The 18103-nt window shown below is 44.6% G+C and overlaps 1 protein-coding gene and 1 pseudogene across 2 annotated transcripts; one reads left to right on the plus strand and one right to left on the minus strand.

The window, feature by feature from the left end:
- Window positions 1-5628: 5628 nt before the first annotated feature.
- On the minus strand, window positions 5629-17890 carry Zfp146 (zinc finger protein 146). Of its 2 annotated transcripts, none has more exons than NM_001420070.1 (2): window positions 17807-17890; window positions 5629-8500 (listed from the first exon to the last, which is right to left on the minus strand). In NM_001420070.1, the coding sequence occupies exon 2, from the start codon at window positions 7735-7737 to the stop codon at window positions 6859-6861; it is 879 nt and encodes a 292-aa protein (NP_001406999.1). In that variant the 5' UTR covers window positions 7738-8500; window positions 17807-17890; the 3' UTR covers window positions 5629-6858. The 2 variants fall into 2 exon arrangements, with proteins under 2 accessions (NP_001406999.1, NP_001392288.1); NM_001405359.2 differs by having other exon boundaries at window positions 17800-17890.
- Window positions 10460-10729, plus strand: Ptma-ps5 (prothymosin alpha, pseudogene 5; annotated as a pseudogene).
- Window positions 17891-18103: the final 213 nt, after the last annotated feature.

Below are 18103 nucleotides of genomic sequence, written 5' to 3' on the forward strand. Positions count from 1 at the left end.
CAAAGGCCTTTGACTTCCCTGGAGCTATAGTTAGAGGAGGCTGTGAGCTCCCAATGTGGGTGCCCAATATGGAGGCAGGTAACCAACCTCCATCCCGACTTCTGGAAGAGCAAAGCACTCTTTCTTTCTTTCTTTCCTTCCTTCTTTCTTTCTTTCTTTCTTTCTTTATTTGGAGCTGGGGACCGAACCCAGGGCCTTGCGCTTGCTAGAGCAAAGCACTCTTTATTTATTTATTTATTTATTTATTTATTTATTTATTTATTTATTTATTTATTTATTTGGAGCTGGGGACCGAACCCAGGGCCTTGCGCTTGCTAGGCAAGCATTCTACCACTGAGCTAAATCCCCAACCCCTGAGCAAAGCACTCTTAACCACCCAGCAATCCTACCACTGCTTTCTCTACCAGCAACTGCACACGAGGATCCTGTCCAACAATTTAAAAAGATTCTGTTTCTCTAGACCCAGTGACAGGCCACTGTTGGGAGATCACAGGCCTTGACAGGAAAGCCACTGTTGTTTTGTTGATGGACATGTGTCTGTCAAATACCCATACCGCTATCAGCTGTGGTCTGAGAAGCCTCTTTCTACAATAGTGCTGACTTCAGAGACTTAATAACTACTCGAAAATCTTAGACCAAATGCTGAATGCAAGATTCAGGGAGTGTTGTGTAACAGGGAGAACGTATGAGTTAAATTCCTACCCAATTCTATACTCGGCTCACCTCATCCACACAGAATCAACTGCTGGCCAGAGAACCAGCAAGACGGCTTAGCAAGCACCAGTTCTGGGTGCTAAGCAGGAAGCTCTCAATTCCCAGAGACCCATACGGTGGCAGGTAAGACCCCACCCCTCCAAGTTGTCCTCTAATCTCTACAAGGGCCATGTGTCCATACACATGCACACGAATGGTAAATGTGCTTTTAAATGTGTTTTTTTTTCTTCCCCCAATTTGGGGGGAGGCTGAAGAGACAGCTAAGCAGTCAAAGTGCCAATGTAGACCGTTCCCAGCTGCCGAAAACTCCAGCTCAATGTCTTCCCAACTCTCTGGGCACATGCACACAGAGGCACATTTCTACCAGACATATACACACAATACATGTGTAATTAGGAAATTTCAAAAAGTATTAAATTGTAGTGGCCGGAAGAAACACAGTCATGCAAACTCAGTGGCAGGTGTGAGATCACATGACCTTTCATAATAACCCCATGTCACCCAAGTGGCACATCACATATACATCCTCCAAACCCTGTCCCAACCCTGTTCCCTCGCTGTCTTCCTGATTCATGTCCAGTAGATCATGTCTTAGCCAAACATTTAAGTCCAAACTTCATGCTGGGTCACCTCTAGGCTTCTAGCAAAGTATTTCTCTTATCTTTTTTTTTTTTTTTTTCCGGAGCTGAGGACCGAACCCAGGGCCTTGCACTTGCTAGGCAAGTGCTCTACCACTGAGCTAAATCCCCAACCCCCTTCTCTTATCTTTAATATCAATTTATATTTTTAAAAAGTATGTGTGTCTGTGTGTGGACATTTGCAACTTGGGTATAGACACCAGAAGAGGGCATTGGAGGCCGCATTAACATTTAGTCGCGTGCTGATCAGCTGATATGCAGTGTTTCATCCTTCCATTTTAACAGACACTTTCTTTTGCCAAGTCTTGGTGGGGTCAGTGCCTCAGACCTTCTGGGCCTTCCTGAAGGTTTTAAAATTCATCTTTCATTACAATGTTGATTTGCCTGATTCGGGTCCTCTTCAGGAGCCTTAACTAGGCCAGAGCCTTCCCATCTTGAATTCACTTTTTCAACAGCTGCAAATGTTTCCTGAACAGTGACTGTGTAATATACAGCCAAACACTGCTTAAGACTTACATACTCGGGGCTGGGGATTTAGCTCAGTGGTAGAGCGCTTACCTAGGAAGCACAAGGCCCTGGGTTCGGTCCCCAGCTCCGAAAAAAAGAACCAAAAAAAAAAAAAGACTTACATACTCAACCAGGCCTTTGGATTGAGGTACCGGAGACAGAAAAGGTGACACTGGGCACTCATCTTCTGAGTCCATCTAAGTAGCACTGGTATCCTGGAACTTGCTATGTAGACCACGATGGCCTTGAACACACTTTTCAGCTCTTCGACAGTGTAATCATACAGCTATGATTACACATTTTTGTCCTCTTGGTTTCTCTGCAAACTATAAATCTCCAGCCTCTTTAACACTGGAGACACCCGCTTCTTCCTCACGCACTCACACAGCACAATGGACCACCTTTTTTACAATATGCTTGCCTGAACCTCTTCCCGGCCTCTAGTTTCAACTTAATCTCAGACGAGAGCCTCAAAGTTCTTACCAGGGCAATGATTCCTTTTGGATTCTTAGTTTTGTTGATAAAATTATTTAGAAACCAGACAAGTGAGGTAGCTCAGCAGGTAAAGGCCTTTGCCACGAGTCTTGGTGGCTTAAATTGGATCTCTAGGATCTCCCGTGGTGGAGTAGAACCAATCCGCACAAGTTGTCAGCTCCACCTAAGACCTCGTGTGCTGGTCAGGGACTCTGCCGCAGTTCCTCAGTACTACACTCACTTCCTCGGTACTACACTCACTTCCTCAGTCCTACACTCACTTCCACAGTCCTACACTCACTTCCTCAGTCCTACACTCACTTCCTCAGTACTACACTCACTTCCTCGGTACTACACTCACTTCCTCAGTCCTACACTCACTTCCACAGTCCTACACTCACTTCCTCAGTCCTACACTCACTTCCACAGTACTACACTCACTTCCACAGTACTACACTCACTTCCTCAGTACTACACTTCCACAGTACTACACTCACTTCCACAGTACTACACTCACTTCCACAGTACTACACTCACTTCCTCAGTCCTACACTCACTTCCACAGTACTACACTCACTTCCACAGTACTACACTCACTTCCTCAGTCCTACACTCACTTCCACAGTACTACACTCACTTCCACAGTACTACACTCACTTCCTGGGTACTACACTCACTTCCTCAGTACTACACTCACTTCCTCAGTACTACACTCACTTCCACAGTACTACACTCACTTCCTCAGTACTACACTCACTTCCTCAGTCCTACACTCACTTCCACAGTACTACACTCACTTCCACAGTACTACACTCACTTCCTCAGTCCTACACTCACTTCCACAGTACTACACTCACTTCCACAGTACTACACTCACTTCCTGGGTACTACACTCACTTCCTCAGTACTACACTCACTTCCTCAGTACTACACTCACTTCCACAGTACTACACTCACTTCCTCAGTACTACACTCACTTCCTCAGTACTACACTCACTTCCTCGGTACTACACTCACTTCCTCAGTCCTACACTCACTTCCACAGTCCTACACTCACTTCCTCAGTCCTACACTCACTTCCACAGTACTACACTCACTTCCACAGTACTACACTCACTTCCTCAGTACTACACTTCCACAGTACTACACTCACTTCCACAGTACTACACTCACTTCCACAGTACTACACTCACTTCCTCAGTCCTACACTCACTTCCACAGTACTACACTCACTTCCACAGTACTACACTCACTTCCTCAGTCCTACACTCACTTCCACAGTACTACACTCACTTCCACAGTACTACACTCACTTCCTGGGTACTACACTCACTTCCTCAGTACTACACTCACTTCCTCAGTACTACACTCACTTCCACAGTACTACACTCACTTCCTCAGTACTACACTCACTTCCTCAGTCCTACACTCACTTCCACAGTACTACACTCACTTCCACAGTACTACACTCACTTCCTCAGTACTACACTCACTTCCACAGTACTACACTCACTTCCTCAGTCCTACACTCACTTCCACAGTACTACACTCACTTCCACAGTACTACACTCACTTCCTGGGTACTACACTCACTTCCTCAGTACTACACTCACTTCCTCAGTACTACACTCACTTCCACAGTACTACACTCACTTCCTCAGTACTACACTCACTTCCTCAGTACTACACTCACTTCCTCGGTACTACACTCACTTCCTCAGTCCTACACTCACTTCCACAGTCCTACACTCACTTCCTCAGTCCTACACTCACTTCCACAGTACTACACTCACTTCCACAGTACTACACTCACTTCCTCAGTACTACACTTCCACAGTACTACACTCACTTCCACAGTACTACACTCACTTCCACAGTACTACACTCACTTCCTCAGTCCTACACTCACTTCCACAGTACTACACTCACTTCCACAGTACTACACTCACTTCCTCAGTCCTACACTCACTTCCACAGTACTACACTCACTTCCACAGTACTACACTCACTTCCTGGGTACTACACTCACTTCCTCAGTACTACACTCACTTCCTCAGTACTACACTCACTTCCACAGTACTACACTCACTTCCTCAGTACTACACTCACTTCCTCAGTACTACACTCACTTCCTCAGTACTACACTCACTTCCTCAGTACTACACTCACTTCCTCAGTACTACACTCACTTCCTCAGTACTACACTCACTTCCTCAGTACTACACTCACTTCCTCAGTACTACACTCACTTCCTCAGTACTACACTCACTTCCTCAGTACTACACTCACTTCCTCAGTACTACACTCACTTCCTCAGTACTACACTCACTTCCTCAGTACTACACTCACTTCCTCAGTACTACACTCACTTCCACAGTACTACACTCACTTCCTCAGTACTACACTCACTTCCACAGTACTACACTCACTTCCACAGTACTACACTCACTTCCTCAGTACTACACTCACTTCCTCAGTACTACACTCACTTCCTGGGTACTACACTCACTTCCTGGGTACTACACTCACTTCCTGGGTACTACACTCACTTCCTCAGTACTACACTCACTTCCTGGGTACTACACTCACTTCCTGGGTACTACACTCACTTCCTCAGTACTACACTCACTTCCACAGTACTACACTCACTTCCACAGTACTACACTCACTTCCACAGTACTACACTCACTTTCTCAGTACTACACTCACTTCCCCGGTACTACACTCACTTCCTCGGTACTACACTCACTGCAGGTAGACGCGGAGAACTGAACTCAAGACGTCCCCCTCACCTGACACCCACCACACCAACTCCCACCACAAAATGTAAAAAGCTCCAACAGCTATGCCTGGCTGAGGAGGCTGAGACAGGAAGACCCCTAGGGCCTGCTGTCAGTCAGGCATAGTTCCAGGTCGGTGAGATGTGCAGAGCCCAAGCAACACTATATGAGGTTGTGTTCTGGCTTCCATAATACACACATCTGCATGTAATCACACACACACACACACACACACACACACACACACACACACACACAACTTAATATTCTATAACAAATCACATCATAATGAAATACTAATTTTAAAAATCTTCAGGAAGGCCTGCCTTGGGAAAAGGAAACAGCGTCTGTAAAAAACGGGGGAAGAGTGAAACACTGCATGTCAACTGATCCCCATGCAACTGAACTTTAAGCTCTTTAAAGTTCCTACATTTACACGATCTTGCAAAATATTAGAACTATAAGAACGAGACCATATGCAACATAGTATAAAATAAAGTTGAAAGATTTAAGAATATGCTGTCATTTTAAACTTTAATAAAATAGATAATTTCATTACACAGAGTGCCAAGTCCATCCACTCACTGTCATGTTAAAGTTTTAGAAATATCTCTATAAAAGCTCAGTATTTGATTGGGAATTAAACAACTATAACAGCTCTACAGGTGCAGAGTTCCCACCATTACCTCCATTCTTATTTTGAAAAATACAGAAAAGTACAAAAAATAAGACATGATATTCATATAACACAACTGAAAATTAGCCAATATCTTCATATATTTACCTGCGTCTTTAAGAGAATGAATGCTTGTATGAAAGCTGAAGCCTGCCCTCCCCCTCCCGCTTCCCTTCCTCACTCTCAGCAGTTGGTCCGCATCCTTCTGATGCATCTCATTTACATACATGTGCATATATGCCGTGACAGGAGCTCAGAGGAGGAGATTTAACTTGGGAGTCACTGTACTGTATGCATCCTCCTGTAAACTGAGTCTCCCCACAGCACTTTCCGTCCCTCCAGTCACTCACACCCCATCTCCTGCACCTGCCAATGTCTGCGAAGGAGTCCCGAGTGCTTCCTCATCCAGGCCAAACCGGCAGTTGAGTGCTAACACTGGGCTGCTCTAAACTAAAGTCATGGTAAATTTCCTGGTGCCTCACCTCCGGAGCATAAATACTCATGAGACTTCCCAAGTATTTTCAAATGTTACAAGGAATGTTTTCCCTCTCCAAAGTCAACCTTGTATGATGTACAGCATTTCTATATTTCTACTTTCAATATCCATATATTTTACTTTTACTATCAGGTTATAGTTTGTGGTGTGCAGGTTTGCTCCTCAGAGAATAATTTACCTCCAAACATAGTCTTGGTGTTCAGCTGAAGCAATTATTTTCATATTCTAAGTCCTGGTAAATGTAGTTAGCATTCTCTAATGTCTGTCCTCACTAACTGTGAAGACCTGCAGATCTACGCTGACAGCCGTCAGCAGGACCTGTTTGCCAGTCTCCATTGTAGACGACCGTGTTCACGGTTCAGCACTGCTTTTCTTTTCTGCTGCTTTGCCGAGTGCAGGCTTTTGATCACACACACTTCTTTCCCTTCAGTAGGAGTTCTCCGGTGTTCACAGCATCGTACATTAAATGTTTGGCTAATTTATGGTGCTCAGCCTCAGAATGACCAAATGATGTACCATGAGGTGTAGACTGCTAATGAACACTTCCCCGTACTGAAGACATTCACAGAGCGTTTAGTGAGTATGGATTTTCTGGTGTCTGATGTGATGGGACTTCTGGCTGAAGGCCTTCCCACACTCACTGCACTGATAAGGCTTCTTACCTGTGTGGATTCTCAGATGCAGGGCCAGGGTTGAGAACTGAGAAAAGGCCTTCCCACATTCATTGCAGCCATAGGGTTTCTCACCCGTGTGGCTCCTCACATGCACGGTTAGAGATGAACTCTGAGAGAAGGCTTTCCCACATACATTGCATTCGTACGGCTTATCGCCTGAATGAATTCTCACGTGCACAATGAGTGACGTTCGCTGAGAGAAGGCCTTTCCGCACTCATTGCACTCATACGGTTTCTCTCCGGTGTGGATGTTCTGATGCTTTATCAGGTACTTCTTCTGGCCGAACGCTGTTCCACACTCACTACACTTAAAGGGTTTCTCACCAATATGAATCTTCTCGTGCTCAGTAAGATTTGATTTGCCGCTAAAGGTTTTCCCACACTCCTTACATATGAAGGGCTTCTCTCCCGTGTGAGTTCTCTGATGTCTGATGAGGTTTGACTTCTGAATGAAAGCTTTCCCACAGTCTTTGCACTCAAAAGGCTTCTCTCCAGTGTGAATCTTCTGATGGGTAAGCAAGTTTTCCTTCTGGCTAAAGGATTTCCCACAATCATTACACTCGAAGAGCTTCTCTCCGGTGTGAGTGTTCTGATGCTTAATGACATACTGCTTCTGGCTAAAGGCTTTCCCACACTCGTTACATTCAAAAGGCTTCTCTCTATTATGAAAATGCTCGTGCTCTGTAAGATTCGACTTGTGGCTAAAGAGTTTTCCACATACCTTACAGGCAAAGGGGCTTCCCCCACTTAAAATCCTCTGCTGACTGAGGTGTGACATCTGAATAGAAGCTTTATCACATTCACAGCGTTTATCTCCAATACGAAAGTTTGGATGAAGGAGGGTTTGCTCCTGACTGAGGATGTCTCCACATTTCTTACAGTTCTAAGGCTTCTCTCTGGGTCTGACTATTCATTCAAATGCGGAGCAGGGGAGAAAGTTTAAGAGAACTTTATTGGTATAAACCTTTCTTCCAAGGGTAAGTTTTACTAATAGTCAATGGTGTTTTTGCAAAGTTCACTTGTTTTCCTCCAGCAAGGCTGAGAAAGCCGTCATCTAGCTAAAGGCTTTTCAATATTTCTTAGAGACACAGGGCTTCCTCTCAGCATGACTTCTCTGTCCAGGGCGGAGGACACTTAGGCAAATGCTTCCCTTAGGTAAATGCTTCCGGCCTTCAGGAAACTCAGAGGCTTTCCTCTGGTCTGTGCAGTCCACTAACAAAGTGCAGGCATCTCCACGCTGCTCTCTTATAAGAGGCTCCTACCAGCAGGAGGTCGTCATAGAGGATTCCCAAACCATATGTAGCAGAGGATTCATCCCATACAACTCTCTGTTTAAATCTAAATTATGTTTCAAGCGCAAAGCTTTAAGCTTTAAAAAATGTTTCGCCTTTTAAAACTTGATGTCTGTTCCGAAAGAAAAGAAATGAAGTCTGTGAGCACAGGAAGCAGTGTTCCAATTCTTGCCTTCCACTCTCCTTGGTGGATAAACTGCTGTCCCAGTGTCGGCGTTGCTCTATGTGCTTGGCATTCCTCAGCCGCTTCTACAACAGATCACGAAGAACCATTTAAAGGAACATGGCTGAAATACAGTAAGCACTCAACAAACACTACCATTAATATTACTTAAATATTCCCTGCTACCTGAGGACTCGCTTTCATAGTATTAGAATGTGTTGTGGGCTGGAGAGATGGCTCAGCGGTTAAGAGCGTCCGACCGCTCTTCCAGAGGTCATGAGTTCAATTCCCAGCAACCACATGGTGGCTCACAACCATCTGTAAAGAGATCTGATGCCCTCTTCTGGTGTATCTGAAGACAGCTACAGTGTACTTATATATAATAAATAAATAAATCTAAAAAAAAAAAAAAAGAAAGAAAAGAATGTGTTGTACAAGTTTCCTAGAGAGGGAAGCAACCAGCATGACACCTATGAAGCATAGCAGCAGCACATGCGAGCTCTGAGGGCGCACGCATACCTTGGTGGTGACCATCAGCTGTCTAATTGCACTTAAGGCATGCGCAACAGGAGGGAAATCATGTCTGGTCCGGGAAACCTAGGCCACTACCTGGGGCTAGTGAGGTTATGGACCTAAAAGGAATCCATACCACTGCCACCTTACTAAACCAGCCCAATTTCTAACTACACTTTAAATACGTGTATATATCCTTATATCCAGTTAATTGTGGCTCTCACCCCTCATCGAAAAAGCTTCTCTTTACAATAGATGGAGGCCATGACAGGAAAGCACATCTGGTCAAAATGCAGAGCACAACTGACTGGGGTGCCCAGCCCTGACAGGCACAGCACATGCACCTAAGGCTTCGGGAATGTCAGAGAAGACGGGGTGGAAAGACAGTAAGAACTAGAGGAGACTGTGTCTTCTCGAACTGACAGGGAAGCTTTGCCTTTGATACTCAACAACAGGGCTGCCTAAACAGGACATGAGCAGGTCCAACACCAACAGACACAACATCAAAGGGAGACATCTTCAGGCCCCACACAGAAACAAAGAACTATCAGCAGCAACTAAGGAATGCTGAGAAGAGAAAGAACAGGCTTCCTCAGAGATAAGCCCTCTCATTGGTTATCCAGTTCCAATTAGTCATGCCTGAAATCATATACATACCCGTAATACTAAATGAACTGAGCACATACATATATACATTTTAAGAGAGGCCATGAATCTGAAAGGAGCAGAGGAGAGGAAATGAAAGGGCTCAAGGAAAGGGAGAATTATGCAATTACACTTTAATTCCAAATATATGTATTATACAGCATATCATTCATATATATATATATACATATATACATATATATCTCCATCCCACTATGAGGAATGTATGTATGTGTGTATGTATATACATTTAACAACTTGTGTTCTTAAGCTTGGTGACAAGTGCCTTTACATATATATGTATACATACATATATACATATATGTGCATGTGTGTGTCAGATTAGACTTCCAAGTCAGCAGGGCTATATGAAACTGTTTCCAAAACAGGCAATGGAGAGGGTAAGGACTAGAGTTGAGCCATGATGCACACCTTTAGCCCCAGCACGGTGGGGGACACAGGTAAGTGGAGTTCAAGGCCAGCCAGCTCCACAGAGAAACCCTGTGTGTGTGTTGGGGGCAGGGGAGAGAACTGAACTGATGATAAAAGGCAGATGACATAGATTATATTATAAGTGCTCAAGAACAGGATCTTTTTATTCAAAATGGATTTTACCTGGCACTTGCCATTTGCTGGTAGAAGTTTAATAACAAAACCATAGTATATACCAAGGAAATACAGCAGTGGAGTTAAAAAAAAAAAAATCTCAAACTGGCTGCTCTGAAAAGCCATCTTTGCATTGTTCCTGGGTCGTGCTCCGCGCTCACTGCAGCTACCTTTGCCGCCCACCACCTCCTCCAACGCGGACTCCGGCAGCTTTCTCACCAAAGTCCTCAAAACTTGACTAACTCCTTACTCACAGCATCGGACCACCAGCCTGCGCCACCATGTCAGACGCGGCAGTGGACAGCAGCTCCGAGATCACCAAGGACTTGAAGGAGAAGAAGTAAGCTGTGGAGGAGGAGAGAGTGGAAGAGACGCGCCTGCCCATGGGAACGCTCAAAATGAGGAAAATGGGGAGCAGGAGGCTGACAGTGAGGTAGATGAAGAAGAGGAAGAAGGTGGGGAGGAGGAGGAGAAAGAGGAAGAAGGTGATGGTGAGGAAGAGGATGGAGATGAAGGTGAGGAAGCTGAGGCTCTTACAGGCAAGCAGGTAGCTGAGATGATGAGAACGATGATATTGACAACAAGGAGCAGAAGGCTGATGAGGATGACCAGACAGCAAAAGGAAAAGCTAACCCTAAGCACCAGGACCCACTCACCCTCCACTTCCCGTCTCATAATTTAAACATGATCGCCTTCCAGTAGAGAAGCAGGCCCCGCCCACCCACAGCAGGCCCCGCCCACCCACAGATGACGTGCGCTCCCCACCACCCCACCAAAACCACATGAATTGGCAACATGGGAGGAGAAAAGAACCAGAACTTCCCAGGTTTTTCCTTCCTTTTTTTTCTTAAAAATACTTTAAAAGGGAGAATGTGTTTGTATTTTGTATTTACATTTTGTTTTTGTACATATAGTTAGGGGTCAGCCACTTTTTTTTTCTTTTTCTTTTTTTCGGAGCTGGGGACCGAACCCAGGGCCTTGTGCTTGCTAGGCAAGCGCTCTACCACTGAGCTAAATCCCCAACCCCCCCCTCCCCCGTCAGCCATTTTTAATGATAATGGGTGACCAAACCAGCCTTCAGAGAGTTTTCTGTCCTACTTCAGACTTTACTTGTGGTGTGACCATGTTCATTATACTCTCAAAGGAGGAGAAAAACCTTGTAAAACAAAAACAAAAACAAAAACAACAAAAAACAATCTTATTCCAGTAACTTTTTTGGGTATGTACCTAGCTGTACTATTAGTTGGTTTGTATGAGATGGTTAAAAAGGTCAAAGATAAAAAGATTTTTTTTGGGTTGGGGATTTAGCTCAGTGGTAGAGCGCTTGCCTAGAAAGCACAAGGTCCTGGGTTCGGTCCTCAGCTCTGGGGAAAAACAAAAACAAAAACAAAAAAAAAAAAAAAAAAAAAAAAACAAAAAAAAAAGATTTTTTTTCCTTTTTTTGTCTATGAAATTGCTGTTTTGTTTTGGGTTTTTTTGGTCAGTTTGATGTATGTGTGAAACAATGTCCAACAATAAATATTTTGCTGAGTTGTTCTAACAAAAAAATTCTCAAAATAATAAAAATGGGGGTGGATATAAAACTGATTAAAGAAAATACTCAAAGAACAAAAACTATATTTTTCGCTTTTTATTTTTTATTCTGAGACACGGTCTTGGCTATGTAGTTATGACTGATGCAGGACTCTCTGTGTAGACCACAGTGGTCTTCAAGTTACAAGGATACTCTTGCCTTTGCCTCACATTCTGGCATATAGGATGTGTCATCACAACCAGCATTTTTTGGAAGGGGAGAGGAAGCAGATCCTTAGTAGCCAGGCTTGACCTCAGTCGTGCTATGTAGCTGGGGCTGACCCTGACCTCTGGGTCCCTCTGCCCTTGCCTTCCCAATACAGGTGCCCAACACTGTATCTAGCTTGAAAGGGCCTATTTGTCAACTGATCAATCAGTGAGCTCAACACATAATAGCTTGTGACTGTGCTCTTTTTAAAAGAGTTATATTTGGGATCTGTTGACAAAGTGTCTCATGGGCTGGACTTGAACTCCTGATTCTCTGGCTTCTATGACATTTTTCACAATCATGTAACATGCTGTCATTGAATAAACTAAAACTCAAAATGACATGAAATAACCAAGAAAGGATGCAGGCTGGTGAGATGGGTCAGTGGGTAAAGGGACCTGCAGCCAAACCTGATGACCTGAGTTTGTTCCCATGGACCTACACTGTAGTGGGAGAGAACCAGCTCCATCAAATTGTCCCCTGACCTCCATATGCATGCTGTGGTGCACACAATTGCACAATCACACACAGAACAGCAGAACACATACTAGAGGACTGAAGTGACAGCTCAGCAGTTGAGAGCAATTGTTGCTCTTGCAAATGCTGGAGGTGTGTCACTGGGGGTGGACTGAGGCCCAGTGTGTGTGTGTGTGTGTGTGTATACACGCATCTCTCTCTCTCTCTCTGCCTACATCTTGTGAATAAGATATAGCTCTGAGCTTCAGCTCCAGCACCGGGCCTGCCTGTGGACACACTCCCCACCATGATGGTCATAGACTCACACTGTGAAACTATAAGCAAGCCTCCAAGTAAATCCTTCTTTAGTGAGCTGCCTTGGTCATGGCATCTCTTCGAAGCAATAGAAATGTAACTACGACACACATCATAATCCACACAGGACAAGAAAAGCCTGTATCTTGCCTAATATAAAAGCACTGGTGGCTACTGATGTGGCTCAATAATAGTGTGTGGCCTAGCGGCTCTATACAGTCAATCCCTACCATCATCACCATCATCACCACCACCACTACCATCATCATCATCACCACCATCACCACCATCATCACCACCACCATCATCACCACCATCATCACCACCACCATCATCACCACCACCACCACCATCATCACCACCATCACTACCATCATCACCACCACCATCACTACCATCATCACCACCACCATCACTACCATCATCATCACCACCACCATCATCACCACCACCACCATCACCATCATCACCACCACTACCATCACCATCACCACCACCACCACCATCATCACCACCACCACCACCATCATCACCACCATCTTCACCACCACCACTACCATCATCATTATCACCACCATCACCACCATCATCACCACCACCATCATCATCACCACCACCACCATCACCTCCACCATCACCACTACCATCATCACCATCACCACCACCATCACTACCATCATCACCACCACCACTACCATCATCATTATCACCACCATCACCACCATCATCACCACCACTACCATCACCACCACCATCATCACCACTACCATCATCACCATCATCATCACCACCACCATCATCACCACCACCATCATCACCACCACTACCATCACCATCACCACCATCATCACCATCATCACCACCATCAATGGCATATAGGAGCTATTTATATTAAATTCTAAATAAACACAAGGGTGTCCCCATATCAATATTATGACACAGTAATCTATGCTAAAAAAGTAAAAAACTGAAAAGCTTCATACATTCTAATAACTATAACTACATTCACTGTAGCACTCAGAAGGAAAAATGAGATAAATATTGCAAGATGTTTGTTGAATACTTAAAACCTGTATGATCTAGAGCCTGAAGCAGGAAGAGGATAAGTTCAGAGTTGCCTGGGATATATTTATTGAGACTGTCTCAAATAACAACAATAACAATAATAGAATAAAACCTCTATGAAAGCACTGAGAGCTGCTGAGATGGCCCGCTGTGCAAGCCTGACAACGTGCGGTCAGAATGTAAGGGGAGGCCCAATCTTACAGAGCTGTCTTCTGACACTCCTCACACATGCACCCGCGCACCTTGGCGCCCACCTATGCACCCTGCACTCACAATAATGTTAGGGTTTTTTGATGTAAGCTTTTAAGGCTCCAAATACTATCTGAACAAAGCATGTGCTCATGGACAGATGTTGCTGACATTATAAAAATGCTGCTTTCCTCTAAATCATTTTATAAATTTAATACCATTGCAATAGAAAGCATTAGGGGAACATTCTCCCTCCCACAAAACCCGACAAGCCAATCCTACAATTTATATGGAAAAAAAAAAAAAGAAAGAAAGAAAGAGAAAGAAAGAAGACAGTGAGAAAGAGAAAAGCTAAGTCTATAATCCTAGCTACTCATGGTCCGAAGCAGGAAGAGCCTGAGAGTGTCAGCACGCCATGATCATTACCTGAATGCTGGAGATCTGAAGAAGGCCCTCATGCCAGCATGGCAGGCACTTTACTGAAGTGAACCAGCTATCCGGACCCCCCCACCCATAGTTCTATGCTAATAACAAGGAGCCAACCTTAAGGCCTGAATATACATAACATTCCCTGGGAATCTTAAATCAGACTGTTAACTTGTTTACGGAAAAGCTATCCTAAGTTCCTGTGGCCCTGTGAGGGGATTTTATTTTATCGTCTGTAACCCCACCAGGTACACCTCAATACCCTGTGATGCTCCTCAGCGGCCCTCTGAAGACACTAGCCCCAATTCTGAGGTAGTCCACGTGACTCCTGCAGGGACAGTAGTGTCACTCTTCTCTGACAAGCCCACGCACGCACGTGCTTTGGGATGTGCCTCCTTCCTGTGTGCCCTCAGTCCTCCTTAACCCTTATGGCTTTAAATCCGTGTGCCTTGAGGATGAGGACGTGTGCCTCAGCCAGAAGACTGCTTGCCTAGCGTTCAGGAAGATCTGGTTCAATCACCCCTGTAATTCTGCAGCTCTGGGGGTAGAGACAGATCAGCCCCAGCTACTACGCACCCAGCTCAAAGTCATCAAATAATACCCTGCCCCTAAAATGTTTAATAAACTCCAAGGCAAGATGGCTCCTCTGGTAGAGGTGAGTACTGGAACACTGAGAACCCGCCCCTTCTAGTTGTCCTGACTGCCATATGCAGGTGCGTCTGTCACTCAAGAGAGCACACATGAAAGGGAAGGGAGAGATGTAATTAAAATACAATCTCAAAGACAGCAGAATATTTTTAAGTTGAGTCATGGCTCCTAAACCGTTAAGGAACTCCTCAGGCTGCTGCAGGGGACTGTGGGGCTCCGCCTCTATACCTGCATCAGCTGACACGGTGAACCAGTTATGCTTCCTTTTAAGAAAACAGCCCAGGAAACGGGCGAAGACGGCTGAGCCTGGTGGCACAACCTGTAATCTAAGCACCCAGGAGGCAGAGGTGCAAGGATTGCAACAAGTTCAAGGCCAATCTGTGTGCAAAGGAAAGCCATACAGGGTAACTAGGATCAGAGAGTCAGCTGATCTCAGAACAAGATAAACTAGTGCAAGTGAAAATATGGTGAATCCACACTCGGCAGCTAAGTGTAATGGAGTAGTACAAAACCGGCAGCATAGCTGACTAGAGCATCCTGTAATTGGTGGACTGAGAATAGCCTTCATGGGCTCACGTATTTGAGTAACTGGTCCCCTGTTGGTAGAAGTAAATGGGAGGAATTTACCATTTACAGGGTATGGTCTTGTTAGAGGAGGTGTGCCACTACGGGAGGGTTTTGAGGTTTCAAGACACTGCTAGTGCCCAAACTTCCACAGGCTCAAACATAAATAATTAAGACACTGACTTTACAATATATACTACCCTCCTATGTCTACGTTATGATGTAAATAGAGTTACTGGCCTTTGGCCTGTTCTAGTATTCCCACTCCCACAGTAGTAGTTATTTTGAAAAGTTTAAGTATCTTTTGAGGGGTTCCACCCCCAATAGAATACAAAGATAGCTTATTCCTGACAAGTCTATATTCTGAACCTCGTTCTAATAAGTCTGAATCCTTTCAGTGTCTACATAAAGCTCCTTCCTCAATCTTTTGCACAACTGTGCGTTTTACTGGATAAGTTTACTATCATGGATCAACTAAACCATCCTCTAAATGGATGAGCATGAACTGTTTCTAATATTTTTCTAGGCTAAACTTTGCTGTCATAAGCAAACTTCTGCCTATACTGTTTAACTCAAATACACATTTGTAACATTAATTTCCGGAACTGTGGGCTAGGGATACAGCTTAGTGGAGAGCCAATACACAGCACTTTTAAACAACAAACTCTCATTCTACTTCCTGGTTGGTTTTTTTTTTTTTGGGGGGGGGGTGTCTTTCTTTGTTTTGTTTCCGTTTTTCAAGACAGCCTCAGCTCCCAAATGCTGGGATTAAAGGAGTGTGTGTGTGTGTGTGTGCGTGTGCGTGTGTGCGTGTGTGTGCGTGTGTGCGTGTCCAACTTCAGTGCTATTTAAAATACTAGTTTTGGGGTTGGGGATTTGGCTCAGTGGTAGCGCGCTTGCCTAGCAAGCGCAAGGCCCTGGGTTCGGTCCCCAGCTCCGGAAAAAAAAAAAAAAACAAAACACTTAAAATACTAGTTTTGTTTTTACGATTTTTTTTTTACAATCAACCAGTGGCACCTATTCATAAATTTGAAGGCTACTGATTTGCAAATCTTAATTAGATACTGGATTGCTTAACTTTTCCCATTAAAAGAAGGACAAAGCTGACCATATCTTTAATGACTGCAACAGCAGGGAGAAGTAATGTTTTACATACGCCACACAATTCACACAGACTCATGAAGGAGTTATGCCATCTATGATTTAGCACAGCAGTCACTACATTTTCTTCAAAAAACGAGGAACATGAGCCAGCAAGATAGCTCAGGGTGCAAAGGTACTTGCTTCCAAGGCTGACAACCTGAACTCGCCCCAAAACCCACAGGGTGGAAGACAGAACAGATTCCAAAGGCCTTATTGTGTGCGTTGTGCCAAGCATGCTCACACAAATAAATGTAAATAAAATTATTTTAAATGAGGAATTGTGATTAACCTAAATCTAAATTAGATTCCTTAATCATGGGTTTTCAGTGAAATGACGCTATTCAAAATGAAACCCGAATTTGCCTAACAGCTCTATTAAAGTACCTCAAAAATCAGAAATAGAGTCTAAGACTGGCACCCCCGAGACCAACAATTCCAAACCAAATGTTTTTTTAACTAAGCATGTCAGAGTAACCTGTATTCTACTTCCACTCATAAGCAACCACGTTTTAGTATAAAGATCGTCTTTTAAAATCTAAACATGTCTATTAAGGCTTACTGCATCGTATCACAAAATCCAACTGCCTGGCAAATAAAACTCACCATCAATAAATACAGTTTTAAAATTATTTACTCCTTAGCTTCGCCCCACCTTTCAAGTATTCAAATAAAACGGATGCTCTTCGGGAAGATGGCCCCGTTGTAATTATCAGCACTTTGGACACGGGAACTACGGCGCAGACGTGATATTTTAACATGGGTCTCCAGACTGCCTCACACAATCCTCCACCCAGCCACCCACAATCCTCCACCCAGCTCCCCATCCACTCAATAATTCCAAATAGTGGGTCAAACTTTGCAGTCAAATTCGGTCTCAAATGCTCAAGCGTTCCTTAGAGGCCCCCACCTCCTCCCCTCACCAAGGCCCGATGCTCTTCAGCTCACTCCTTGACCCCCCGCGCTACACCACCAAGGATCGTAAACACTCCCCTCCAACCTCCCCGGCCCCACCGACCCAGGACGTCCAGATCCCACCTCCTACTTTGGCGCCACGTGGACCCGACCGCCGTGCTGACCCGCGGACAAAGACCAAAATGTCCACTCGCTGCCCTGCGTCTGCGCACTCAGGGAGCGAGAGAGCACTCCCAGAAGTCTCCGCGACACCTCCGGGCTTGTTCACTAAAGCCCAGCAAGGCTGTTGTCTATTATCAGCAATACTGTTTTTCCGACTTCGGACTACACTTCCCACAAGGCATTGCGGGTCTCTTATCTTCCCACGCTCAAACCTGGCCGCCTTTTCTTCTGATTTGGGGTTTCTTAGAGTAGATTGTTGCCACTT

The sequence above is a fragment of the Rattus norvegicus genome, chromosome 1 (assembly GCF_036323735.1).
Source record: "Rattus norvegicus strain BN/NHsdMcwi chromosome 1, GRCr8, whole genome shotgun sequence".
NCBI lineage: Eukaryota > Metazoa > Chordata > Mammalia > Rodentia > Muridae > Rattus > Rattus norvegicus.

What these genes read in the sequence shown, in the direction of transcription:
- Zfp146 (NM_001420070.1), bottom strand. Translation starts at nt 7,737, where the DNA reads ATGTCACACCTCAGTCAGCAGAGGATTTTAAGTGGGGGAAGCCCCTTT.